Source organism: Pempheris klunzingeri, chromosome 4 (genome assembly GCF_042242105.1).
Source record: "Pempheris klunzingeri isolate RE-2024b chromosome 4, fPemKlu1.hap1, whole genome shotgun sequence".
NCBI classification, from domain to species: Eukaryota; Metazoa; Chordata; class Actinopteri; order Acropomatiformes; family Pempheridae; genus Pempheris; species Pempheris klunzingeri.
In genome coordinates, this window is record NC_092015.1 from 13,987,710 (window position 1) to 14,014,690 (window position 26,981).

At 41.3% G+C, this 26,981-nt stretch overlaps 1 protein-coding gene across 1 annotated transcript in view; it reads left to right on the top strand.

Moving 5' to 3' along the window:
• Positions 1 to 26,529, top strand: part of elna (elastin a) — a 35,606-nt gene extending 9,077 nt beyond the window's left edge. The window contains exons 2-32 of the mRNA XM_070829392.1: positions 1,505 to 1,585; positions 1,929 to 1,976; positions 2,860 to 2,949; positions 3,236 to 3,262; positions 14,498 to 14,548; positions 14,769 to 14,849; positions 15,789 to 15,818; positions 16,869 to 16,943; positions 17,429 to 17,503; positions 17,686 to 17,733; positions 17,837 to 17,899; positions 18,301 to 18,324; positions 19,000 to 19,074; positions 19,267 to 19,308; positions 19,394 to 19,480; positions 19,562 to 19,612; positions 19,721 to 19,819; positions 20,088 to 20,123; positions 20,264 to 20,485; positions 20,656 to 20,841; positions 21,061 to 21,210; positions 21,432 to 21,563; positions 22,778 to 22,939; positions 23,050 to 23,133; positions 23,229 to 23,270; positions 23,513 to 23,596; positions 23,697 to 23,735; positions 24,523 to 24,648; positions 25,200 to 25,334; positions 25,526 to 25,611; positions 26,512 to 26,529. Of these exons, the coding sequence (XP_070685493.1) occupies positions 1,505 to 1,585; positions 1,929 to 1,976; positions 2,860 to 2,949; positions 3,236 to 3,262; positions 14,498 to 14,548; positions 14,769 to 14,849; positions 15,789 to 15,818; positions 16,869 to 16,943; positions 17,429 to 17,503; positions 17,686 to 17,733; positions 17,837 to 17,899; positions 18,301 to 18,324; positions 19,000 to 19,074; positions 19,267 to 19,308; positions 19,394 to 19,480; positions 19,562 to 19,612; positions 19,721 to 19,819; positions 20,088 to 20,123; positions 20,264 to 20,485; positions 20,656 to 20,841; positions 21,061 to 21,210; positions 21,432 to 21,563; positions 22,778 to 22,939; positions 23,050 to 23,133; positions 23,229 to 23,270; positions 23,513 to 23,596; positions 23,697 to 23,735; positions 24,523 to 24,648; positions 25,200 to 25,334; positions 25,526 to 25,611; positions 26,512 to 26,529 (2,549 nt within the window). The remainder of the gene's footprint in view (positions 1 to 1,504; positions 1,586 to 1,928; positions 1,977 to 2,859; positions 2,950 to 3,235; positions 3,263 to 14,497; positions 14,549 to 14,768; positions 14,850 to 15,788; positions 15,819 to 16,868; positions 16,944 to 17,428; positions 17,504 to 17,685; positions 17,734 to 17,836; positions 17,900 to 18,300; positions 18,325 to 18,999; positions 19,075 to 19,266; positions 19,309 to 19,393; positions 19,481 to 19,561; positions 19,613 to 19,720; positions 19,820 to 20,087; positions 20,124 to 20,263; positions 20,486 to 20,655; positions 20,842 to 21,060; positions 21,211 to 21,431; positions 21,564 to 22,777; positions 22,940 to 23,049; positions 23,134 to 23,228; positions 23,271 to 23,512; positions 23,597 to 23,696; positions 23,736 to 24,522; positions 24,649 to 25,199; positions 25,335 to 25,525; positions 25,612 to 26,511) is intronic.
• The last annotated feature ends 452 nt before the right edge of the window (positions 26,530 to 26,981 follow it).

The window sequence follows — 26,981 nt, forward strand, 5'->3', positions numbered from 1 at the left end:
AGCTGAAAAAAGCACAAATTATGACAAATTAGGACAAATATTTCACATGACCTTTCTCTGTAAAGCCCTGTTGGCACACTCCTTTTTAAATCAAAAACAGACAAATGTTGTTACCCCTTTCAAATAGTGCAGTTTTGGAGTTTCTAAGTAACGACTGATGTTGTCCTTGATCTGCAGTAATTCTGCAGTACACACTTATTACAGAGTTTGTACCTTTCTACCCAAACAAAACCATATTCTCTTGCTCATTTTCTCTACAAGCCAGTCATGCTACACTTCTTCGCTCTCAGTATCCTGTATATGCTGTAATATCTTCGCAACCCGCCCAACAGTTGCTTTTTGACACATGTTTCTGGATTTTGCACTTCACTGGTTTCCTGCATTGATTGGCATTGACTGCTCATTTTCTTAACCTTGGCATTAGAATAGAAAGAAAACTGATGTTATTGTGGCACAAACCCATTTAATACTGTATGTCACAGCTTGTTAGTGTAAAGGTCAAAGCCTTCTTCACTGCAATGGAGCAATAAGAGACTGCATAGATATTTACTTTTTGGCATGTCTCTCAGTGGCATGTGTCATGAATTTTCATCCAACTAGACTGGACACTAATACCTTGTAATGTTCTTCCCCTAATGGCCACACTCGGTGGACAAAACTCAAAGTGCAGTGTTCACACAGTATTCGCTAATAAACACATGAACGCCTTTGACATGTGTTCTAAATTAATTGGCCTCCCAACACATGTAAGAGCCATTAAACATAATCATTGTGGTCCTGCAGCCCCATTCTCTCCATTGCGTTGTGATTTTAGTGATATAAACCAGGTTTTTCTCTCAAAAAATACAACTTTGTAATTTTGGCCTTAGCTCACTGGTCCCGTTGGATTTAGCTTAGTTGTCCCAGAACAAATGCAGGCATTTTTTCATCCTCCCTGTCTTTATTTCTATTGCCGTTCCTTGCACACATGAGGCCACTATGTCTGGGATCCAGAACGACCATCTCAGGATTTGCTCTGGGCTTCAGCCAGAAATCAGGCGAGAAATGAGGCGAGGGGATGTAGGTGGGGGTTGAGGGTGTCCACAGTGTTGCAGCAGCTCTCTGAAAGAAGGTTTCCAACTGCAATACCTCATCAGGATGAAAACAATTGGAATTTACTCCTAATCAAGCCTTTAAATTTTCTTAATTTTTTTTCTTGCTTTTGCCGAGACTGAAGCTGCTGTGTTCACATTTCATAGTGCACCCCATCACTGCTATGACCTGGGGCAGATGTGCATGCCAAGGACAATTTTCAGTTTTGCTGTCTGGGTCACAGATGATGAAAGTGTACGAGAATGTTTATCTAATAAATGGGGTCATCGTTTAGAAATGCCGTTAAAAGTGTTGCAATTAAAAGAAAAAAAAAATCATTGATGGCTGTGAACTTTTTGGCCCCACTTTCAGCTCGTGTCACAGGTGTTAGTGATAGAGGATGATGTTTTGGTTTCTCTGTTGTGTGTTCCAGGTGTGTATGTACCACCTGGTGCTGGGATTGGAGGAGGAGGAGGAGTAGGAGGCACTGGACCAGGAACTGGATTCTTTCCAGGTAACAGAGCCTCCAATGACTGTCTGGATAGTTTAGATAAAAATAATCCAGAACACAGTCATAACAAACAAAGTCTGCTTATCTTTAGCAGAGGTCTAACAGTTAGATTATCCTGCAATAGGCCAGAGGTTTTGCTAAAAAGAAATACCAGTCTAAGAAAATATGAACCTGAAGTTAAAGTAAAAGAAGAGATGCTTACAAAATGTGTGCAAAACGGCACAAGATGCCACACCACACTCTCCTGGTGTCAGCTGGTGTAATGATGAATTGCTGTCTCCATCCGTACGTCACACCATGTAGGAATACCATAACTCAATACTCTGCATGATTATTGTTTTACAAGGGTCTGCTGGAGGAGTCGCCACAGGCTATAAACCAGCTAAAGCTGCAGGTGAGTAGAAAAGATGTTAGATTTATGATTTTTTTCCCCATATAAAATGTGTTTTTATGGATAGCATCTGGTTTATCACAATTTAGTGCATGCAATACTTTTTCAGTGATTTGGACAGAAGAAATTAAAATTGTTTGTTTTGTAGTAAATTAGATTGCAAAATGTTTAGAAAATAGTTTCAAATAGTGTCATTTCACATATTTATAGCAGATAAACTCTGCATGCAGAATCACAACAGTTCACTAACCGTAGGCAATGTCCTGGCATTGCCTCAGCTCCCATCTGCTTACCCTGTGCACCTTCTTTTAGCTACAAGTACTAAAGCCATGACTGGAGGAAGACCTGATGTGATGACTCTATTTAATTGTGATATTCTTATACCGTGAGTTGAAAATTAGTTGGATGTTTGTAAGTGACATCTGAGTGCTACGTGCAGACGAAAGTTGGAGCACTCAACAGTGTAACATTTACTGTATATTAACAAAAACAAGAAGAAACAGATTGCTGATCTAAAGACAAATTCTCTGTCAACACTCAGCTTTGGTTTGGTCAGATCTTGGGGAAACACATGGTGAGACTTCCTTGTCACACCACCGCAAGCTAAGAATAATTAAATCTCAAGGATATTGTAGTGGTAATAGCTATGTGCTCGGGCCCAAACACTGTTGTTAAACCGGTTTATTGGAGTACTTTATGAGGTTTGAGGATTGGAAATTTCAGGCCTGTAACACATTTCTCCCATACAAGCTCAGTGACTGTCTTAACAATGGCAACCGTAATGATAATGAAATAACTTGACGTTGTTAGTAAATGATAAATGTTGACCACAGTAATGACACTTGTGATTACATTGACACCTGTCTCTGTTTGACCCTGACTGTAGGAGGTTATGGAGGTGGAGGGCGTGGTCTGGGCCCGGGTGGTTTGGTGCCAGGAGGTGTTGGGCCTGGTGGCATTGGAGGACTGGGAGCAGGTACGAACAAACCTCCAGACATATTTTTGTGTTTTTTTTCTAACAAAACGGGCATGAATGTGTCATAAGCAGAAAGACTGTCTGTAAAACTGTGTTTGTAACACATGCATTTCTCTTGAAGTGACATTTGTATCTTTAAAAAATCACATTAGTTGAATTAAATCAGATTAATCACATTACAAAATTAAAATGGTTGCAATGTAAATCGCAAATGTTTTAATATTAAAGGGGAAAAGCATGGCCCCAAACAAACATTTTATTTTTTTACTTGTTTATCACCCAACAGGACAAGGTGGAAAGGCCCCTAAACCAGGTAAGGTGGTCCAAATTTTCTTGTGGAAAACATAAACAGTTAGTAGTCACAACCTTGTGCTCTTTCTTGGTTTACATTACAGAGAAACAGTCGTACTGTGATAGAGGAAAATTCCTCTGCATTACAACATCTGTCAAAGTGCCCTGAAAGGAAGGAAATAAAATGTATTCTTATGGGGTTGGTAAAGTGGGTTAATGTATAGACTGCATTACGTTCACACACTAACAGAATAGGGAGATCTGCACAGATGCAGGGCAGTAGCTAAAGAGAAATCGTCTTTTGATTGGTTGTCACCAAGTTTTCCTTATCACGCCTGTGTTTTCGTCTGTGTTGGTTTACACTGGCCAGGCAGCTGTTTGGAGGCGTCCTGACTGGGTGGGACAATACGGCGATTCCACCACTCCTACACCTCTGCTGTGTTAGGGAGTGATGATTGGCAGAGTGCAAACTGCCATCAACGCCTGCCAAACAATGGTGCCACAGCACTGATTAATGTTATTGTAATGTTAGACCCTTACAATATCTGGAAGCCTCCGTGTTGAAATGTACCACGACCCTTCTCTCCGATACCGTACAGTAAATATTTTCTTTTGCTGTATTAACAGTCTGCACTGCATTGGTGCTTCAGCAGTGTTTAGCCGTCATTTCATTTCTGTAAACATTGCTGATACCATCTCAGCCCACCTCTATGTGCTCAGAAAGATAAGGAACCAAGCAATCGTCTTATAGTCCTGATAACACATGGAGCAGGTTACAAAAGGGTTCCTCTGGAGTGCTACAACTCCACCCTCCAACAAGAGTTGCAGGGTAGCCATTTTGTGAAAATGACCTAATATCAAGTATTTGGTGGAAGTTGATTTTGGCTGGGATCAGCAGAGGCTCACTTAGGAAGTGTGGCCCTGGCTTTTGTATGCATTTCAGTCCTCCCTCTCCCTCACCAGGCATACATGGCAGAAATTACGTTAGTGAGAAATAGGAAGCTAAACTATGTTAAAATCAGCTCCTTGTGTTTTTGAAATTATAGCAATTTGGGCCTGGGTGCTGCCCTCCCACGCTCCATACTAATCTGCTGTGAGGAAAAAAATCCTCCAACACAGAAAGAGCAGCTTGGGATCAGCTAAGGTTTTACAAATTTCTGAAATGAAAGGAGAGGCTTATATTCACTAAGGGGTTCTAATATGTTCCGCTTCACAGTTGTAATTGTGTTCAGTATTCTCTGAATGTTGGTTTCCCATCTGTGGTGGTGTGTGATTTCCATTCTATCAGAAGAATTATCCAAATCTGGATATGACAACTTTCTTCATAACTTACAAGTATGAAGTTTCCATTAATATACATGTGCACACAAGTTCACCCGCAGGTAAGCCTCTCACAGTGGCATGTTGAATTCATCTGCATCAGTTAGTCAGTGTTTGGCTTGTGCTCCAGAAAACATGCCAGAAGAAATTATATGCTACCGGCATATGAAAAAAGTTGACCCTTTTTTTTTTTATTAATCGTCAATATATAAAGCAGAATTCTGTTACTAAAGAGACACAAATGCAAACAAAGGTAAACCACCCTCAGGTGCAAACTCACACATACATGCAGAAAGCTGCCATTCATCCTTATGTGGAAGCCAAGCAGTGACATTGCATTCCACAGATACGCACCTTGCCTGGCCAGTAATGGAGAACAGCAGCTGGCTATGTGAGTAGCGTGACTGCAGTGAATTGCAGCGTAGCTCATGCAAGACCTTGTAAATGTTACACTAATTGTGAAGCCTGTCAACATCCAGCTTTGACAATACACTGAAAGCTGGAAAGAGGAACTTTGTCTTTATGAACAGCTGTTGGACACCGTCTCCTTTCCTGTGTTCCCTCAAGCTAAGGTGGATTTAGTCCTAATGGTGTTATTGCCAAAACTTGGCTTTCGTAGGCTAGCCTCTTGTCACTTTCAGGCACTGCGAATGCTGTTAACGAGAAACATAGCGGTTACTGTTTTAGCTGTTGATGTAGTTTTATTACACCATTACAAATAGTCTATTTTTGGTTGAGAGGATATATCTGGGTGGGATATCTACAGTATGTGTCCATGTTTAGCATGCCGTTCGACTGTCCAAATTTAAGGTGATAGGAAGACAGACAACATGCAGTCTATGCCACCTTTCGGTCACTGTCTGGAAATTGACAATAGCAATGTCACACAACACTACATCAATTATAGAGCACTGAATAATGATTTAATATATGTAAGCAATTTCATTTAGCATACAGTAGATGGATAAAATCACTATTTTATTTCTAATACTTTGTCCATTCCCATTACGAGTGAGTGAATGACTTCAGTTCTTTATTAGTGTCAAGGCACATAAAGTGTGTGGGAGGTGTGTGTGAAAGAGCATAGTAATGACTAAAGGAAAGAAATTGAAGGCCGGCTGGCAGTGATTCTTTCGGGGCTTCCCTTGAGTTGACATCAGCAGTTAACTCAAACAAAGGCCCCATGAGCAGCCAGCCCATATTGTGTCATCATAGACATTCTTGTACTAGTTTTGTTGTTCGCGGTTGGTCCAAATGGAAACAAATCTGAAGGTAAACCACAAAAGATAAGTAGGAAGGTGGAGGCTTCCTGTCAGTCAAAATGAAGCTGAAGTTGACCATCAGTGCTGCTTTGCATGACCACATCATACAATGGGTCTCTGAAGTAACTCCACTACCATCCAGCCGATAGAAAGAAGGAAATTGAAAATGTGATGATATAAGCCCACTGCACAACCTAACATTGTAATGCAATACAACTCAGCAGCACCACAAACAGCAGCCTGCTACATGAAGGTCGGATTCAGTGCAAAGCTGCTGAATTAGTCTGCGTTAGTTTTAGATAAGCATACAAAATAAACTGGCAGCTGAGTATATAGTCTTTACTTCTTATCTCACCTTTATTTTGGCTCTTCATCGCCACTGAATAAACATACCATAAGAGAGGTCATGGAAAAATAGTAAAAATAGCCAACAATTAGGTGCAAGATAAAAATCATTTTCAGAAAATTCATGTATCATTTAAGGTGATGGATTATATTGGTCAACGCAGCAGCATGTCTCTGTGTGAGGCTTTTGTTTTTTTGACAAGAGTTCTGAAATCTTGGATCCTTTGACTTCTGTGATGACAGACCAGCCTGTAGTAAAACAGTGAGTTGAAGCTTCTCACTGCAGAAAATACGTAGGTGGTTTTGAGATTTCACAGCCTGGTGCCAACGCATGGCTCTAGTTTGAATCTGGTGCTCAGATTTAAGACAGTTGCTAGAAATATTGCTCATGTGCAGTTACTAAGAAAATTCTTATTTCACCACTCACACACTCATGGATAGTTTTAGATACTATGTGCATCTTGAAACCCTTTGGTTCATATCTGGGCCATTGTTTGAAGAAGCACCAAGTGTAGTTATCTGCTCCACAACAGGCAGAGTGAAAAAACGCAGAGAAAGGGAAAGATAGAATGCATATGGGGAGGACAGAGAAGAGACTGGGTGAAGCAAAGCGAGCGGAAAGGACCAATAACTTTTGCGAATGTCATACGTATGTGCATACGTATGTCATACGTATGCACCCACCATTCACAAACACGCACAATATTTCTATGCACATTCATTTGCACAGCACACATGCTCAGAGAGCTTACTCAAAGAAAGGACACTGATTGATTGAGGTGAGGATGAAAGTGTTTAGCCAAAAGAAGATGAGCTTGGAGGAGGTTTAGTCTGCTGGAGCACATGTGCTTTCCATTACTGGAGCTCAGACCTGTCCACTGAGCTGCCAGAGACTGGAAGCATCTGCATGTGAATGTGCATGACTGTGAGTTTATGTAAATATGTTTATGGTCTTCATATGTGCGTAATTAAAAGTGTGAGCACGAACACAAACATAAATACCGAATATGTATCCTGACATTGGCATGGGGGACGATACAGCATATCCTCCAGCACACAGACAAACATCCACAGACACAAACCATAAATTAAGTGCTGCTTATTTAGACAGACAAACTCACACAGATGGCATTTTCCTTTATTCTTACCCACTCATCTTTCCTCCCCCCTTCTGCTCAATCTGTTCTACACAGAGTCGAGCTTTCATTATTTGGAACCTGAACTATCTGTAGAGGAGACGTTTTTTTACAACAGGGTCACATCACCCCCACGCTCCACCCAGGCCGCTTAATATACACAAAGCCAACACAGCTTGTTCACTTTGGAAATGCCTGTAGCTTCCCAAACAGTTTATCTTGGACAATGTCACTAGACATTTCTGTTAGTGTGTTCAATAATCTCACAAATTAATCTCAAGAATTAAATTGATATCAGTGTGAAACAAGATAAGATAAGGGCTTTATTAGTTTTCATTTGTGTCTAATCAGTCACGCATGTCACACATTACAGTTTCAAATGGTGGAGTTTTCTCCCCACAGCTCCCCAGCCTTTCACCAGCCTGTTCTCTGTAATGTTTGTGTGGTTGTTCTCTAGTGAGCATGTTACCACCAGAGCAATTATTTTTCCATGTTCACTGTGTTAGTTGATGAGCCATCCCTTGGCACGCTCTCACAACCTCTCCCCTGCTCTGATTGCCAGCAGGTCTGGAGCATGAACCACTATCCTTATCCATCTGGCAGAACAGCTCAAGTATTGTTTATGTAGTGATGGAGAAATTTCGTGCTTTGATTTCCCTAAGAGTCCATCAAGACATGTCACCAGTTCAATGACCTCGTTGCAGTCATTGGTAGAAGTGGACGAAGAAGTCTGAAGAAGTCTGTTCGATCTGAGGTCCTGTTTTGTGGATTTGTAGCAGACATACGCAGGGCTGAAGTGTAATGTAATCACAGGAGAAGGTCTCCTTAGTAAGTCATTTATTCTATATAATATGTCTTGTATTCTCAGTGCAGTTTTTGTCATTTTCAAAATAGAATTCACTGGAATTATCTCATCTCAGTGAAATGCTTTGGATTTCTGAATTGCTCAATATTTATCTAAACTCAGTGCTGGACTAAATGACTGATGAATGGCTTTTAAATGACTTCAGCTTTGGCCCCTCAGGCCTCCTAGGTGTCCTGATGTGCTAGTGCATGTAGCAATACTTCTACATACATGTAATGTTCAATTTTGTAAACAGCTTTCCCACTGTCAGTGACACAATTTATCTCTTTCGCTAGTTTTCCTTTGTAGAGCCTCCCATATGTTTGTCATGGTGAAATGCCTCAGATGGCTGCACAATGATCATAGCCTTTATAATGACCGAGGACCTAACGTCAGTGTTTCAAGTGTTCTTGTGTTTAGTTGAGCCGACCTGTCGAACACTAGTCTCTTTTCTCAGCCCTGAGTTGTCAGAAAACTATTCAGTGGAATGGCAGTTAGATGCATATGTGGACCATCTGGGAGAGGAAACACACTTGGCCAACTTTACATACCGTGGCCGCAGGCTGTTTGTTGACTAGTTTTCTCACCCTTTGCATAATTTGTTCGACTAAACTTATTAGAAATTAGAAGATTTTAAGAATTGGATTCTCCCAGTGCACATGTACTGTACTCTGTGTACTGCTGTATACTCTTAATGCTTGCAGCGTGTTTCTGCCTTGTCTGCATGCCTGTACACTACATGCTCTGAGTGTGAGTGCCAAGCTAAAATGAGCGATGGTTTGAGCCCTGGGTTAGGGATACTCTTCAGACAAATTCAGGGGCTCAGTGCTGGCAGAGCAACTGTGACATTCCTTTAGAAGTAGATAAAAAGTAGAGCAGCAGAGGCTCTCAACTCTCACAGAAACAGGGAAAATGCTGTTTGGTAGACTTGAAAGCTTATAGCATAGCATGTTCTGCTTGACTTGTAGCATAAACAATGGCATCACAAACTCAATGCATTTGGTGTAAAGCATGGTGTACATATTAGCACAGTTTGAGTTAAGGGACAGCAGTAATGGTCTTTGCACAGATGTGTTTCAAATAAGGCATGTGTCTGGGGAGGTGAGAGACTCACAAGAGACTCAGCCACAGACGTCACTTGGCAAGGCAGCCTTGTTTGGCATGATGGCAGTGCATGTAATCCGCAAAACGTGTAATGGTGACTTTTACAGTTACTGTTAATTTGGAGCCATTTGTAAGAATAGCTCAATGCCGAGATGTGTGTGTGTGTTCTGATGCCCAAGTGCGTGGGTTGGTGGGACGCTCCAAAGTTGCTTCATCCAATGTTGCTTCTTACCACATAACGAAACACAGCACATTCTTTTTTTTAGTATGATGCTTCGCCTATGAAAATAAAGAATTACCACCCACATCAACAATAGCTAATGGAGCAGTTCAGAAGTTCAGTTTTATTACACCGATTTTGACCTTGACGCTGCCCTAAAAGCGAAGATGTTTAAGAATGTGGCAACCTTAGACCCTTTTTCCTGTTTGTCTGTAGGAGCACTGGCAGTTGTGCACTCGGGGTCATCTGGCAAAGAGGGAGGCTGAGGCTTTGGGACCTCTCATTGATAGTGTCAATGACTCCATGGAAAAGGAAAGCAAAAACAATAAAAGGCCCGCCGCCAAAGTCGGCTGGCTCACACCGGAGGGAGAGCGTTTGTGTGTAGTGGTGTGACTGTGTGAATGTTTAATTAGTCCAACATGGGACCAGTCCTCCTTCTCAGAGCTGGGTGCCCGTGACTGACAGCGCAGAGAACCTACAAGTGACAAGGACCAGGGGAGGTCACGGGAGAGGGAAAAGGAGAGGAAGCAAGGGGAGCGTCAGGGTGTCCACTTGTCTCACGCGATCTGGAATCGCTACAGCACCTCGCATCATTCTGCTTTCATCCAGCTTGTCCTGCGTCACCTCGTAAGAATGCAATCCATCCACCAAATTGGAAGTGGAACAGTGTGATAATTTGATGCTGATAAAAATCTGGTGTCATGACAGTGAAGGACATAATGATGGGCTTTGCTTTCAAAGTGAAAATTTATATGGGACCACAGCCGAAGACCCGAATCTGCCTGTCAATCAGGGTAAAATGCTGATTCTCTGGGGACCCCCAGAGAGCTTTTGAAGATGAAGATATTGTGAACATTTTCTATCTAATTACAGAAAATTGCAGCATTTGCAGTGCCACAGCACGCCTCTGTGCGTCTTGCACCTTTGTGTGTTTGTGGTTTGATCATTTGTGATGGTTTGTGCAGCTAATCCAGTGTTTGGCTGAACACAAGACTCACAATTAATCATTGTTCTGTGACCCTCCTGTCATTTTTGCATACGTGACACAGGTGTCCAACTGTATCAAAGCGACATATGAGCTGTGATCTCGTTCCTTGGCTTTTCAGTAAACAAACATTTGTTCTTAGACTGCCTTCCTGATTAAATATGAACTGAAACAAAGAATACGTTGAGAAACAAGTTCCAAACATTTCCTGGACATTCCTGAGCTCCGGCTCCGAAGTCTGCTTTCTGTGCGTCTGCCGTCAGTTACAGTGGATCTCTGCCATGGAATTCTTTGCTCTCTTAAATTAAACCCTTCACCAGGCCCAGCTGGTTTACAAAGTCGAGAGAAGGGGAGAGGTAGACGATGGAAAGGAGCGATCCATCTTTCACTTCTCACGTTTGGCTTCCTCTGGCTGCTGCTATTAACACCTCATGTCTGGTCAGCGCAACCCCTTAGACACCTTTTGGAGAAGAAAGAGCGGGAGAAAAAAGAAAAGGATGGAGAAATGGAGAACCAGAGTAAGAGAAATTTTGAGCTGAAGACAATGTTTTGATTAATGGCTCTTGTATTCCTCTGGTTCTGACACTGAGGATTACCTTACCTAACCCCAATGGAGCATGAGCAAGACATTTCATTTTTTAGATTGAAACCAGATATTTCTGTTCACACTGGCTCATATCCATCACTTGTACTGGACCCGAGTTTGAGAACATGACTGGTGACTGAAGGAACTAGCCATGCTGTCTGGCCAGTTTTATCCCAATGTCAGTCTTCAGTGAAAACACCAATGCACATGACATGGTGCAGCAGGAGGCAATGAATACGGCAGCCTGTCCTTCGTCACATTTTCATTCCTCTGAAAACAAGAGTACTTCTTTTTCAGAGAAGGTCTAGACTTGGGTTTGCTTGTGTACCCTCACTGAGATCATTCTCAAACCCGTCACCACAAATGAATCACCACTGTTGGGCAATGCTCAATTATTCACTGCCACACCATCCCAAATTTCATCTCAACAACCTGCTGGTGCACTTGTCACTACACAGCTGTGAAAGCCAGTGGTCTTCTCTGAATGGAAACTGGCTAGTAAACCCCGTTTCTGTCACACTTCTTTTTAGAAATCTAAATGGAGGAAACTATGATGCACTGCCGTCCTGCATCGTTTACCCTCCAAAATCCTTGGCCCCCGGTCCTCCCTCCTGTGTAGTATTGGGTTTCTGTCCCTTCCATCTTGTATTCGGTGTATTGACCTTTTGTAGTGTTCTTTTGTCCAAGGTCCAAAGACAGTTGGGGTTTCAAGTGGTCTCCCAGGCTTTTTAGTATGCCTTGAGGATCACCAAGAAAATACGCCACTACATTAGTGTACAGAAATCCTTCAGCTTGTCAGCAATCATCTAAATACTGGGAGCAGCACCAAAGAAAAGCGATGATTCGATATCAGGGCCATGGTGCAGACTTTCCATGTGTGTGGTTCAGGACAACAAACAACATTGGTGTAGACTTCCAATAATGTGTGAGCTAATACAGGTCTATTTGTGTGAGCTGACGTGCTGTGAGAATAGCAGTCCAACAAAAGCATGCTTGTTTGAGCTGACACGATGGTGTAAATATGGCTAAACACAGAGCTTTTGTACGAAAACTGTAGCATCTAGCTCCCTGATATACAACCAGTGGATGGATGCCAAACCGACAAAGGGTCCAGATATTGTTAGCATGTCCTCTAACTTTGACCCTGAAAATATACAATCTCCAGAGTAGTATTTGTTAGTTGAGAGCCTCTTATTTTCCCAGTGTCTAGTGATGTCAGCGCTACATAAGATAAACTTTCTTTTCCTTTCTTCCTTGTCTAAACCGTGTGTGTCTGCCCAAGGCCTGCACTCATGGTCACACACATGCAGACACACAGTCTGCTGGGCGGACTTCTGTGTGTCTGCATCTTGTCTCCTGGTCTCAAATCAGAGAGTTGAGCTCAACGTGGCAGGTGCTGGTTGACCCTGAGCGCTGCTGCCAGAGCCAGGTTGGGTCATGCACATGTGAGCACAGGTGGGCCAGATGATGGATGAATAAGCTAAAAGTCTCCACACTGCTGTCTGTCTTCACTCTCTCTTTGTGTTTTCTCCTCCGAGACATGCATAATCTCTCTGTTGCACAGACCATACACGTAGACTGGCCAAGGAAGCATTCTGTGGACCTGGAAGCTAGACCAGACCAGTAATTGTCAGCAAATTTACACATGTCTCGTAGCTATCTTGTTTTTTTGTCAGTTTCCTGTCAGTTCCTAAACATTTATATGGTATGTGGAGCACACTGATAAAAATGAGTGAGATGGATTTGTTGTGTCAGCACAAGAGACACTGGAAAAGGGAAATCCCTAGATCAGTCTGATTTATATGAGAATTGATTGCTGTTGTTATTACTGTGAGGTGTGTCTGACGATGGTTGAGCAATCGAGGAGAATCAAGCTGAAATGTTTGAAAGAGATGGATTATTGCGAGGGCGCTTAGCTTAGCGTCTGGGCTCGCATTGCATGCTCAGACCGTTTGCCAAGCCCTTGGCGAGTCCAGTGCCCACATTTGTTTTGACTAGGTCATGAAACTCCACACCTCCATCTTTTCTCTCCGTCTCTCCCAGCACACTCCTCCTCCCTGTCAGTATCATCACCTGCACTCTGTAGACTGGACTCCAGCCTCTCATCTCACCAGTCTGATCTGTCTCCCCCTCTCTCCCCCTTTCAGCTCGTTTCCCATGCTTACTTGCTTTCACCCCTAGACTTTTTGGCTTGCAAGTATTGATGAAAACAGGTCCCTTGGTGGATTGGCTTGCTGGCAGTGTTTAAATTTCTTCTTGCTTCAAAAACAGTCATTACTCCAACATGCTTGATTAGAGAGCGTGTTCAGCCTCTTTTAGTGTAACTGAGAAATATAACTCTGAGAAACATGCCCCTGGCATGTTATAAAACATGCAGTCCCATATGTCAGCCCTAGACTATAGGAATATATCACTTAGGCAGTTATCTGGAGAAACTTAAGTTCAACTTAATGAATCCACATTTGAATAATATCCCACCTTCACTCAATTTTTCCATATATTATAAAAACATTGAAAAGCATTACAGTTTATTATAGTGTGTTTTATGTTTTTGAATGTCTGACAAATCAAACATTCATCATTTTCCTGATGTGTTAAACTTTCTCTTTTTTATTTTAAATTGGACATTTTTACATATCACTCCAAAGGAAGGTGGCAGTTGGTTTTCATTGCTTATTTACATTTCTAGTTCATATTAACCATTATACCTTTATTCAAAAGTATTTTCCAATTTTCACTCCTCTAATGGAACTTATAAATATGTGTGTTTCCAGATTTATGGCTGAGATAAAACAGAACTTAGTTTAATATTGTCTAAGTGTTATTTTCCATACAGTGGGCTCCACCTTTCCATTTTGTCTCCTAATAGTAATGACCTTTCAATGCACAAGCAGGTGGTAAGCATTTTATTGTCAGTAAGCAGAAACCCAAGCTGGGATATGACTTTATTCTTATGTCAAATCAAGCCAGAAGGTTTTGCCGCCCATAGATTACTTTTGGACTTTTGGCCTCAGAAAGAACAGACTGCTCCCTCCAGTGTTTAGAATACAGCATAACCAGATGGTCAACCATGTTTGAAGTTTTGTCTATCATGTTTCTCAGTCAGCGGAGGTCAACTCTTTCCCCTGCGCCCAAGGTGCAGTCCTTGGCTCTAGAAACATAAGTGTAAGCGTTTTCAATCAAACTTAATGAGGCACACATGATCTTGTGTCATATTTCATGTGCTTTGTTTTTTTTTTTAAATGTGCAGTATGTAATATTCGCAGGTCCTGGAAAATGTTTTGATAAAAGATGGAGTGATGAATAAATCACTTGTTACTCATTATAGCCACAGTGAAGAAAAACATCTTCTCTTTGACTCTCCTTGTTTGTAGTAGAGTTTGTAGTATGGTAATTCTCTTACTGTTTCTGTCTCTGTACCTTACTGCCCGTCTGTCATTTTCTTTCCCACCCAGGTTATGGCAATCTAGGAGTTGGTGGTCTTGGAGGTGGCGGCCTGGGAGGAGGTGAGTTATTGTAGCGTGGCGCTGAAGCTGGAATTGGTGGTTTGTGCAAGCAGAGGTGTAACATTAAGTTGACAGAAGGTTAGAACATCATTTTCTCAGTATAGCATCATACATTTTAAAGCGTTCTCATGAGGCTTCACACCACAGGCCTAAAATGGATATGTGTGTTTGAAAGTTTTCACTGCTCCACAAGCCAGCTTTGCCCCTTTGTTTCATTCAGGTGGTTATGGTGGATATGGTGGATATGGTGGAGGTGCTGGGGGCTTTTTCCCAGGAGCTGGACAGAAGGCTGCTAAAAGAGGTACAGCACATGGCAGAAAATGTCTGGATAGAAATATGACTTTCTTTTAAAGGGAAATGACGGCAACATTTAAGTGGCGCCTTGAAGTGAATAACTGGTTGATACTGATTGGATGATATTCTATAATTATACTCATAAAGACATCTTTTTTCCCCCAAAGAAGATTGTATTTACATAAAAAAAAAAGATTTCATTAGTAATGTCATTCGAAATATGTTGAAAACTATGATTTTGGAAGGTATCAGTTACACAGCAGATGGTTTATATCCTAAATATTTCAATATGTTTGTAAGATTTAGGAAAGATTGTGCACCAGCGATTTACTGTAGGTTTGAATCCTGGCATCTTTTATTTATGGATGCCTCCATTAGAAACAACAGAAGAGCAGTTTTTTTTCCCTCAGTTTTTAAATGAGTATTCGTTCAAAAACTGCTGTCAGTGCAGAGGGCTCAGTGATGGAAAGTGGGGATGGATCAGTGTCATTTGTTTTGGTGGCTGTAGTGATATTATGTAGCTTTCTACTCAAATTCCTTTGACCCAAGTTTGATTCTTACATTTATTTTTTGGCTCGTGGTAAAAGATCCCTGTAAAGGTGGAATGGAAATGGTGTGCCATTTACAAACAACATCTCTTCTTTATGTTAAATTACCTTTTGTGTGGCTTATTGAAAACTCCAGCACTTGAAAGTTCATTATGAAAAACGCAGTTATCAGTACAGGTATCATCTAGATTAGTGGTCAATAAACACGATAAATATGGTTGGTTTATGCTTGGTGCAAGAATTATCCCACACTACAACCAGTCGCTGTTCTGTCACCAAAACACTGCAGAAACAACAACTAAGAAAACACAATCATTCTGGTAAAGCTCCTTGAGGGTTATTCCCTAAATCTTTTGTACTGACGAACACTGCTGAAAGTCTGGTTGTCCTAATCACAGGTGCAGGAGGCCCTCTGCTACCACATGGAGGTGAGCCAACCCTTATTGTATGAACTTGAGCTGTGCTGAATACTGGCACAAAGCTGTTTTAGAGCTTTGATAGATCTGCATGCTCGCATGTTATGAGAGAGCCAAAATGAATGTTTCGCATTAATAGTAACTCAGCATGAAAACAGGCTTTTTGGCAAATGCATTTATGTTTTTATCATGTACCTGCACACATCGGACAGTTTGAACGTCAGCAGTGCCCAGTCTGACCTTAAAGTCTGTGTATGTGCACATGATTTGCTTTAAATTAGGCAGGCTGATTAAGCATGGACTCAGGAGGGCCCAATCATGGCCAGGACTGTTCTATGGCAAAGAGCCTGCTCTTAAGTACTGGTTGGCAACTTCAGTCCCTAGAATCAGTCTATTCTCTTTTCATGACACTCAAAATAACAATTCATTCCTCTGAAAAAGCGCAGATAAAAAACTTTCCCTTGCCAAACCTTTCCTCACCAAATCTCCCAGGCCACATAGTTAGGCAGTGCGCAACGTCTGTCGGGCAAAGAATGAAGAATTCAAGATTAAAAATGTCTTAAAAATTTAAATAAATAAACCAGTGTGTTTTATCCTGCTGCCAACCTCTGTTACAAGTGAAACTGACAGCTCATTTCCTGCATGAGGAGATAGCCAAAGAAATGAGGCATTTGATGAGGCAAGGAAAATGCCATGCATACTGGCTGCCTCTCCTGATTAGATTAAAAGTCAGCTATGTTGCTTTTGATCATGAGGTGATGACAAGCTAGTAGGACCAGATTAACTACTCTTAATACCAATGGGCAGCCTAAGGATTGGCTCCCTCATGAAGAGGTGAAGTCTGGCACAAGCCTTACACCTGCTCATTACTCCTGTTCAGGATCACAGGGCCCTCTGGTGGTCATGGGATGTACATCGAATTCTTGTCTTGTAAGGTGTCATTACTCTGATGTTTACAAATGTGTTAATGAAGTCAGTTTAAATGAATGAGACTATAACCTCAAACTGGAAAGTGCATGTTTGTATCATATATTTATGTCTGTACGCTTGATATGCAAACAGGGACTGGAGGAACTGTGCTTGGTACAGGAGGAGTTCCTGGAGGCACAGGGACTGGAGCTGCTGTGCCTGCTGGAGGCAAGACACATACACACACACACACACACACACACACACACAAAAGATTTAAAAGCATTACAGTTTATTATAGCGTGTTTTATGTTTTTGAATCCCTGACAAATCAAACGTTCACGTCAGGCAGCATTTTCCTGATGTGTTAAACTTTTTCTTTTTCTCATTTTTCATTTTATTTTGCACCGGTAATGTTTGTCATACTGTGAAAGACCACAACCTTTTCAAGCCCCAAATTGGCTCTTTAATCAGGTACAGCGGGACTGATTTCTTTGACAAAGAGCCATTTTGGGCTCCAAACGCAGCCCCTTTTAAATGTAATAAAGGAAGAATTTTAAAGAGAGCAGTTATAAGTGTTGTGAGTCTTTGGGAAGCAGGAATAACAGTTATAGTTGTTTGGACTCAACACTTGGACAAGAAAGATGTGGGCATGTTTTCACACTATATATTTGCCATACTCTGTTCAATGAGCCATTTCATCTTTTTTTCAGCACCTGTTATTCCTCAGACAGGCCTTCCAGGGGGGGCTGGTGGTGCTGCTGGAAAGAAAGCTGCCAAAGTGCCAGGTCTCTGCTGTTTTTGTGGTGGTGTTTTGTCATAGTGATTGACAGAAAATGTAATTTTCCTAGTCAGCGTAGCCATGAATGCTTAGAAAAACACATTATTGCTGCTCATGCATGCCAGATGCCTTTCACGTTTTAAATGTGTATGCAGAAGTGCAGTAATATCCTCTCATTGGCTGTGGCAGGTGTGGGTGTGCCTGGACTTTACCAAGGTGGACTGGTGCCAGGACAAGGTTTGTTTCTTTCATAGATTAATCTCAAGCACATTTGTCACTATTTGTCAAGTATTTCTCCATGTGAACAAAGATTCTTTTGTGCTGGTTTTGGCTCTTTAAGGGTTTGGCGGACGGGGTGTTCTACCTGGAGTGGCAACTGGCACCGACCTGAATCCAAAATCAAGTAAGGTTTAGTTTTTTTACCCACGACTGTTGGCTGACTTTGTATTTCTTTCATTGTCATATACTGGCACTTGTGTTGTTTGTCTTTGAATGCCTTAGTTTTCAAAATAAAAATGTGGGGAGCGCAGCAGTTCTACCATGGTGAAACAATAATGAAATATAGTACATAATATACACAATACTTCAGCAGACACTAATACAAATATGTCTTCAATGGAGCACAAACAAGAACAATAGATAAAAATAACTAAATACATGAAATAAAAAAATAAGATAAGTCATTTATCCAAAAATGCTGTTTGTCTGTATGCAGCTTATTCAAAGAGTAATACAGTGCACTTCTACAAGGTGTGTTTAGTGTCATGGCCAGTGCTCAGTTTGCTGTGTTTTTGTCTCTTGCAGTTGGAGGACAAGGACAAGGACCAGGTAACTTTACCTATGATTATTGCTGTATTACAAACAGCTATATTTGTATTTTTGTCATTATTACTGGTATTTAAGCCAATGTTATCTTTTAGTAATACAGATAAAATGATTCAGTCATGCGTTCTTCTCTTCACACCTGTACTACTGTAGCCCCTTGTATACCAGCCTCAGTGTCGGAGACGTAACTCAGCCTGATATTGTGCAGAACGCTGAGGTCACCTTTGACTTTGCCTCACTTTTAGCCATTTCGGATTGGTTACCAGTGTCTTTTAGAATCCATTTAAAAAATGTACTCACAAAGCTGTACATGGCCAGGCACCAGAGCAAAGGGCCCCAAAAGGCCTCTTAGATCTGTTAGGTTGTTTGCTTTGGTGGCATTCCAGTTTTGTAATAGTCTTCCAGTTACTATTCGATCTGCTGACACTGTTGATGCTTTTAAATCGCATTTTAAGACACATTTTACAGACTTTACAGACCTTTTTGCCTTACAGCTACTCTTATTTGTTTAGAATACAGTTCTGCTGTACAACTGCCCAATTTTAAGTTTATTTTAACTTCTACTTTCTTAAAATTGTGCTCATATTTTGTTAAATGTATTTATATTTTATTCTTCTATTATTATTATTATCATCATCATCAGCTGATCAGGATTCCAATGTATTTCCTTTGTCACAGGAGGCCGTGGGTATGGTGGACCAATGCAGCCAGGAGTCTTCCACGGATACCCCCTCAAATCACCCAAAGCACAAGGTGCTGAATCTATACAGTTACTGTGTTGTTCAGAAGTTTCATCATGATATGATGTGTTCATTGCTACTACTTGAACTTTGTTTTTTCTCCAGCATCTTTCTCAAGCCTTGTGGCTTTGTTGTACATGATCATGTGTACATTAGCAGCATCATTCTACCTCTTCGTCCTATCAAGGCTTTTTTTTCTCTTCAGGTGGCTATGGAGCAAAAGCTGGAGGAGGCAAACAACCTTTTGGTACAAATATTTCCTTACATTTTTGCAAATATTTTTGGATTTAACTGGGGCGTCTGTATAAATCCAGGGGTTAATGATGTTTCAGCTTACGGCGGCTATGGTAACGGTGGCGCTGGACTTCCAGGAGGATTTGGTGGCCCTGGGTCAAGGGCCGGTTATCCTGTTGGAACTGGTGTGTGTTTTTACAAATATTCTGTTTATTAATATGCAGTAGAAATGTAGAAAATACCAAAACATTTTTTTCTTTCTGCAGGAGTGGGTCCCGGGGGCATCTCACCTGCTCAGGCTAAAGCTGCCAAATATGGTAGCACATTTCATTACCAAGATGATGCTTTCACATCAAAACAATATATAAGTTGTGTAATATCAGTACAAATTTGCACCTTACTCAAATCTGTGCTCTCTGCTCCAGGTGTTGGCGGTGTTGGCGGTGTTGGCGGTGTTGGCGGTGTTGGCGGTGTTGGCGGTGTTGGTGGTGTTGGTGGACAGTATCTAGGACAGGCACTAGGAGGTATAATATCTGGCAAAACACATAAAAAACAAACCTAAAAGTCTATAGCCATGCCACGCGTCATCTTGACTGAAGAGTTCATTACACACCAGGAAACAGAACTGTTGGATGGTGGAAAATGAAAACACAAATTTGGCAACCTTCTGTCCTGACTGTGGCCTGGGATGGCATGTTAGACCCAGCTTTACATTGTCAACTTTCATCTTTTAATATATTAGTACTATAATCCAAATATGTCACTCTGAACCTATCCTTAAATATTTTACAGGAGGATATGGAGCTGGGTCCAAGGCTGCTAAATATGGTGAGAACTTTCCTGTCTTTGTGTGTCATAGAAGCATATTTAACATCACACACTGTCACACATAATTAAGTACTTTAAGTGATAGAAAAGTAAGTAAAAAACATACTTACCTGTTTTTTCTAATGGTGTTCCCTCGACAGGTATTCCTGGGGGAGTACCAGGAGGAGTACCAGGAGGAGTACCAGGGGGAGTACCAGGGGGAGTACCAGGGGGAGTACCTGGGGGAGTACCTGGGGGAGTACCAGGAGGAGTACCTGGGGGAGTACCAGGGGGTGTACCGGGAGTAGTACCGGGTGGGGCACCACTTGGAGTACCAGGAGGGGTTGGTGGATATTCACCAGCAGCTAAAGCTGCTAAATATGGTATGATGTATAAATGACATTATCATATACATATTTGTTTCAACCTAACTTTATGTTGTGCTATGAGCTGTAAAATGTGTTATTATGTGTTCACAAGTACAAAATACTTAGAGTAAATATTAGCTGTGTATATGTTTTGTCTTTCCCTGCCTTGGCCATATGTACTGAAGGACTTGGAAGTACAGGAGGACAAGCACGACCAGGAGGATTTGGAGGACTTGGGGGTCAAGGAGGACAACTAGGGACAGGAGGATATGGAGGACTTGGGGGTCAAGGAGGACAGTTAGGGACAGGAGGATTTGGAGGAGTGGGAGGAGGTGGAGGATATTCTGCTGCTGCCAAAGCTGCTAAATATGGTATGAGATTTTTTTTTTACTCAAGTCTCTCTTGCAAAAGAGGTCATGATCTTAATGACATTACCTGATGTTTGTTATTGTGAATTTGTTTCAATACAGCTAATCAAGTTGCTTTTGTCTTCCTGATAAATAACTATTACGAGTGTATTTAAAAAAACATGTTGACATTATTTTTGACAGCAAAAGGATGGTGCAATTTCTTAAAATTGCTTTCCACAGGTGTAGGAGGACTGGGAGGAGTAGGAGGACTGGGAGGAACAGGAGGACTGGGAGGAGTAGGAGGACTGGGAGGAACAGGAGGACTAGGAGCAACAGGAGGATTGGGAGGAACAGGAGGATACTCTGCTGCTGCCAAAGCTGCTAAATATGGTATGAGATTTTTTTGTTTTACTCAAGTCTCTCATGCAAAAGAGGTCATGATCCTAATAACATTACCTGATGTTTGTTATTGTGAAATTGTTTCAATAAAGCTAATCAAGTTGCTTTTGTCTTCCTGATAAATAACTATTAAGAGTGTATTTAAAAAAACATGTTGACATTATTTTTGACAACAAAAGGATGCTGCAATTTCTTAAAATTGCTTTCCACAGGTGTAGGAGGACTGGGAGGAGTAGGAGGACTGGGAGGAGCAGGAGGACTGGGAGGAACAGGAGGACTAGGAGCAACAGGAGGATTGGGAGGAACAGGAGGATACTCTGCTGCTGCCAAAGCTGCTAAATATGGTAATTAGAAATTGCTATTATCAAATCTCAGACCTAGTTATGTGATCTGGACTTTTTGGCAGCTGTCATGTGTGAGGCTGAAAATACAGGATAGAGTGCTTTAACAAGAAAATCTAAAAACCAAATACTGGTCCTAGTTGCTTTTCACAATATTCATCTCTAGGTGAGATTTTGAAAAAAACTATACACAAGTATTGGTACATTTTGAGCTCTGATCCGCTACTTAAAATAAATTCAAAGATTTACCCAAAGTAGCGCAAACGTCCCCCTAACTAGAGACAACTAGTGGTGAAATCTGATCTCATCCCAGCTACAAAGGCTACTTTCCGTGATCCTTCATCAGCAAATTATTGGTGTGGTTCACACTCTCAGTGCAGTTTTACATAAAAGTACCACAACAGGCAAAATAATGAAAGTAAGGGGCACTCAGTCCTGTTCCGAAAGAAATCTACCTTATCAAATGCCCACAGGGTTTAGCATGTGTTGGGAAAAGATTAAGAGCGCTAAAAATAAGGATAGCAGAGCGCAGGAGCTGCATCCAGTCCCAGGCCCAGTGTGGTAAATCACCCACTGGCCTCTCACAGATGGTAGAACTATGACAAGAGGAGGTGATTGGATCCAAGGATCATTATTAAACATTTGTGACTTGGAGCAGCAGTGCAGGCAGAGAAAGCCCGGGCAGTAGGCCATGGAAGATACCTAAAAGGTGCTGAGATTGAATACAGAGGGGTTGAGATCATAAGCACAAGTCTGACTACTTTATTCTTTATAAGATAAGATAACCCGTTATTGATCTCTAGCCAGGAATGTGGTCGTTTGCGCAGCAGAAGGGTAGCAATAAGTTAAGATAAGTAGGGAAAATAAAAGAATAAGTATAAGTATAAAACACTACAATAGATATATCTTTGACACTGCTCCCTTTGAATTTACATGATCCCTGGCACTGACTATTAAACTTAAATAGAGGCTGCTTGATAGCACTTTAAGAAGCAAAGCCACTAAAATAGAGGTGATGTTGCAACCCTCTTAATGTAGCATAGACAGGAAAAGGCTAACTTCAGCTGCAGGTGTTTTTATTGTACAAATTCTAAAGTCTGCTCAGGTGAAGTACTTCATTGTTCTCCATACTCCAAGTTTAATTGCCTGCAAACTTCAAATTTACTATATCAAACCATAACAACAGCTTTACATGGAGATACATTTGTCTTGCACAGGAGCAGGGGGACTAGCGGGAGCTGGAGGACTCGGAGGAACAGGAGGATTTGCAGGAACAGGAGGACTTGGGGGAACAGGACTCGGAGGACCAGGAGGACTTGGGGGTGCAGGAGGTCTGGGAGGTGGAGGATACTCTGCTGCTGCTAAAGCTGCTAAATATGGTAACTAGAATTAAATCACTGGAAAAAAATCTTTCAGACTAAAATCTTTGCATTGTAAGTGGTGTTTTAAGTGAGTGCACATGATTATATGATTCAATTATGCATTAAAGGTCTGGGTGGTGCAGGAGTAGGTCCAGGCGGTGGTGCAGGTGGAGTAATTCCTGGAAGAGGTCCATTTTTACCAGGATATGGATGTAAGCATGCCACACACACTTTTGATCTACATGAGTAATGAAAGATATTTTATCAGAAAATTCTTTGATCACTTTTTAATGTTTTTGTGTTGCAGCTTTGGCGGGTGGTGGTGGTGGTGCCGCACCCTCTAAATATGGTGAGTCTGTGACTTTCTCATGAAGTGTAGACAGACTGTTTTCTCTTATGCAGTGCTGATCTTCTCACTGATCTGTCACTGATTGTATATACAACACATCTAATTTAACAATCACAAGTTTGGGAAAATTGCACCATAAATGCATTGGTAGATTTAATTTGGATTACTAAAATGTCATTGTTCATTAAATGTTCTTTCCAAACAGTGTAAGACAGATCAGATTTTTGTTCACTCCTCAACAGGAGTCCCAGGCGGAGCAGGCCTAGGAGCAGGCGGAGGTCTAGGTGGGGCAGGACAGGTACTTCCTGGTGGCGGTGGCTATGGTGGTAAGTCATTAAAATGATCCATCGGTGTAGACAAAAAGCTGCTGTTTCCTTTATGATAATTCAGTATCATGTAACAAAATCACATGTTGCCTCCTGACAGGTTTTGGAGGTGGTGCTGGAGTCAAACCCCCGAAGTATGGTGAGATGCCAGGGGCTGAGGAGGGTGGATGTGACATGATGTGATTAGATGCCGTTTACATTCTTTTTTTTTTAGATATAGATTTAATAGAATAGATAAGTCCCATTAGTTGACTCTATGTCAGCATTGGCCTTGCAAGGCTCAGGGCTGATTTAAAACAGGAGATGTGCTAAACCATTTTCAACCTATGAAATGAAGATTTTTATAGATTTTGTAAGAAATGTCAATATTAACACCAGCAGTGATTCATTTCATTCCGGTGCAGTCATTCATCATTTATCATCTCCCACTGGGTTATGCTGGTAATGGGTCTGTATGCAGCCCCTGTGCTCTGCTACCCTCGCTTTTAGTGCTCTTCATGTTTTTCCTACATATAACAAACCACATGGCCATTTTATAAGGTAAATTACATTTCTCTTGGAACAAAATATGGTGCCCTTTACTTTCGTTTTTTTCCTGTATTTTTAAGTGTGGAGTACCTCTTAAAGAAATTGTTTTATTTATTTATGACAATCATCTGTCATTGCTGTGCTCTCTGGATCTTAGACCCTGTTAATGCGATGGAGATACTAATGTGACAGACTGTTAAGCTGAGAAAAAATGTAAATGTGTAGCGGCACTGGTTAGAGTGCGTGTGTAAATGTAGTGTTTTGCTAAAGGTGTTACTCATTCAGAAACGTTTTCTCATGTATGAATATATTCCGATAGTAGGGAACAGTTTCCAATAACGACTTTATCTTATCCTAATGATGCAACCTGTTCCATTTCCCCCAAATCGGCGTTTCAGGAGGACCTGGAGCAGGGTTAGGAACTGCAGGACTTGGGGGGGCAGGAGGTCAACTAGGAACAGGAGGATATGGAGGACTGGGTGGAGGTGGACAGTACTCTGCTGCTGCAAAGGCTGCTAAATACGGTAGGCGAAATGAGCAGTGGAGGAGGAAGGATCTTTTAAGTAAAAGTACAAATACCACAGTGTAGAAATACTTACAAGAACTCCTGCATTGAAACTGTTACTTAAGTAGAAGTATGTAAATATAATCAGGAAAATGTACTTAAAGTATCAAAAATAAAAACACTGTCCCCTGTGACTGTTATACTACTCTATATGATTTTTGTACATAATAATGTAATAATTCTGAAAATCATGAGAAATGATGTCACAATTTCCCATAACTGAAAATGACACATTCACAATGTTTGATTTGTCCAACCAACAGTCCAGACCTCAAAATTATTAAACGTTCTTTAAAATTATTTAAAGAATGAAATTAATCAGACTTAGTTATGTTCCACTGCTGCAAATGAGCACATAAATACTACACAGTCAGAGACATTTTCTTGTGGATTAACTAATTCTGATAGGAAGGGTAACATTTTCTAACTTACAAATGTTTTTTCTCACCTACTATATCTTATCCTATTTATTATCCTAATGATGCAGCTGGCTCCATTTCCCTTAAATAGGCGTTTCAGGAGGAGCTGGAACAGGTTTAGGAGCAGGACAGCTGGGAGGGGTAGGAGGAGCAGGCGGACTTCCTGGTCAAGTACCAGGACTAGGAGGTGGACAATACTCTGCCGCTGCAAAAGCTGCTAAATACGGTATAATAACTAAGCACACAAACACCAATATCACATATTTAATGAAACTTTTTATTTGATTTCAATCATGAGTGCAAAAACTACACATCCGTTTTCTTGTGTATAAACTGATTTTCATTGCTGGGGCACAATTTTAGCATATTGTAACATTGATTCAACTTTCTGCATTTCCCTTAAACTATGTGTTCTAGGAGGAGCTGGAACAGGGTTAGGAGGACTGGGAGGGATAGGAGGAACTGGAGGAGTTGTACCTGGAGGTACTGCATGTGCATGTATAGTGAGATAAGGGTATGTTTTTATGAAGGATATCCTGATGGTGTGAAACCACCAAAATATGGTAAGGAGGACTTTGAAACAACTGTAATAGTTTAGTCATGTTATACTGAAGAAAAAGTTCCTTTTTAAACCACTTGATAAAATCATCTGTTTCTATCATTACCCAAAGCTTGTACAGCATCCCAAACCCGTCTGTCTTTATTGTCACCCCTCTTTATAAAGTGGAGTACAGTACACAAAATAATTAATGAATGTGTTTCTCCTGGTCCAAAAAAGCAACATTCATTGGGAGTGAAGCAGACATTCAGACCGCACATAAGATGTGGAGCACAAACAAGATAAAAAATAACATGCTTATAATTAAGTGTAAATAAATGTGAATTGAAGGAACAAATGTAAAGTGAAGTAGCGCTGTAGCAGCAGTAACCAACAGTTTAAAAGTAGTTTATGGGCCCATTAAGATATTAATGTGTGCATGTAGTAACCAGAAGGTGGCAGTGCAAACCTACCCAGTGTGCACTGGAGGTCATGGTCTGAAAAAGCAGGAACCAGATTCATCTGCAAAAAGCAGAGATGCTGCCATGCTAGACACACGCATTGTCGTATTGCTGCTCCTGAAGGTCCGACAGTTGTTATAAGCTTAAAAAATTATCCCCAACTCTGGCTTCCTTCCCAATAGAGAGGTGATCTTCCTTGCCCTTAGTGCAAGTTTTCATATTGTGTGGCCAGCATGACCGGACCCTCACATCTGGCAGGGTCATGGATACATGACAGATACATTGGAGCCAATACTGTTAGTACTGAACTGTACTGTATTTTAACGGGAGTCAGACTTTTACAACACAGGACAACTTTTACAGCTGTTGCATCCGCTTGCTTACCTCCTGTTTGCCTCTCGCAGGAGGCGTCACTGGGGTAGGACTCGCGGTGCCAGGAGCTACTCCAGGTACAGCTTTCGGCGGTGTTCCAGATGGTTCTGCTGTTGTGCTACCAAGTGGTGTTCCTGGAAAACCGGGTAAAGCTTAGAGTACAGTTTCTTAATTCTATTAGATGAGCCTTATTTTATTAGATGAGCCACATTGTGAATAATCTTTTCATTGCTTTTACAGCAAAAGATATAGGTCCTAGTGGAACTCCTCAGCCAGGTACATGAAATGCCAGTAATCATTTATTGTACACACATTTACTCACAGCATATGGGGCCATTTTACACAAGGCAAAGGCGTCATTTCCACTTTTTACTGTTTGGCAATTATACTCTTGGGATGACTTCACCTGTACTGCACCATCATTTGTCCCCTCTACATCTTCTTCACCCATTTCCTGCCCACAAAGCTCACATGTTGTTTGTATTGCTATTGCTACGGCTAC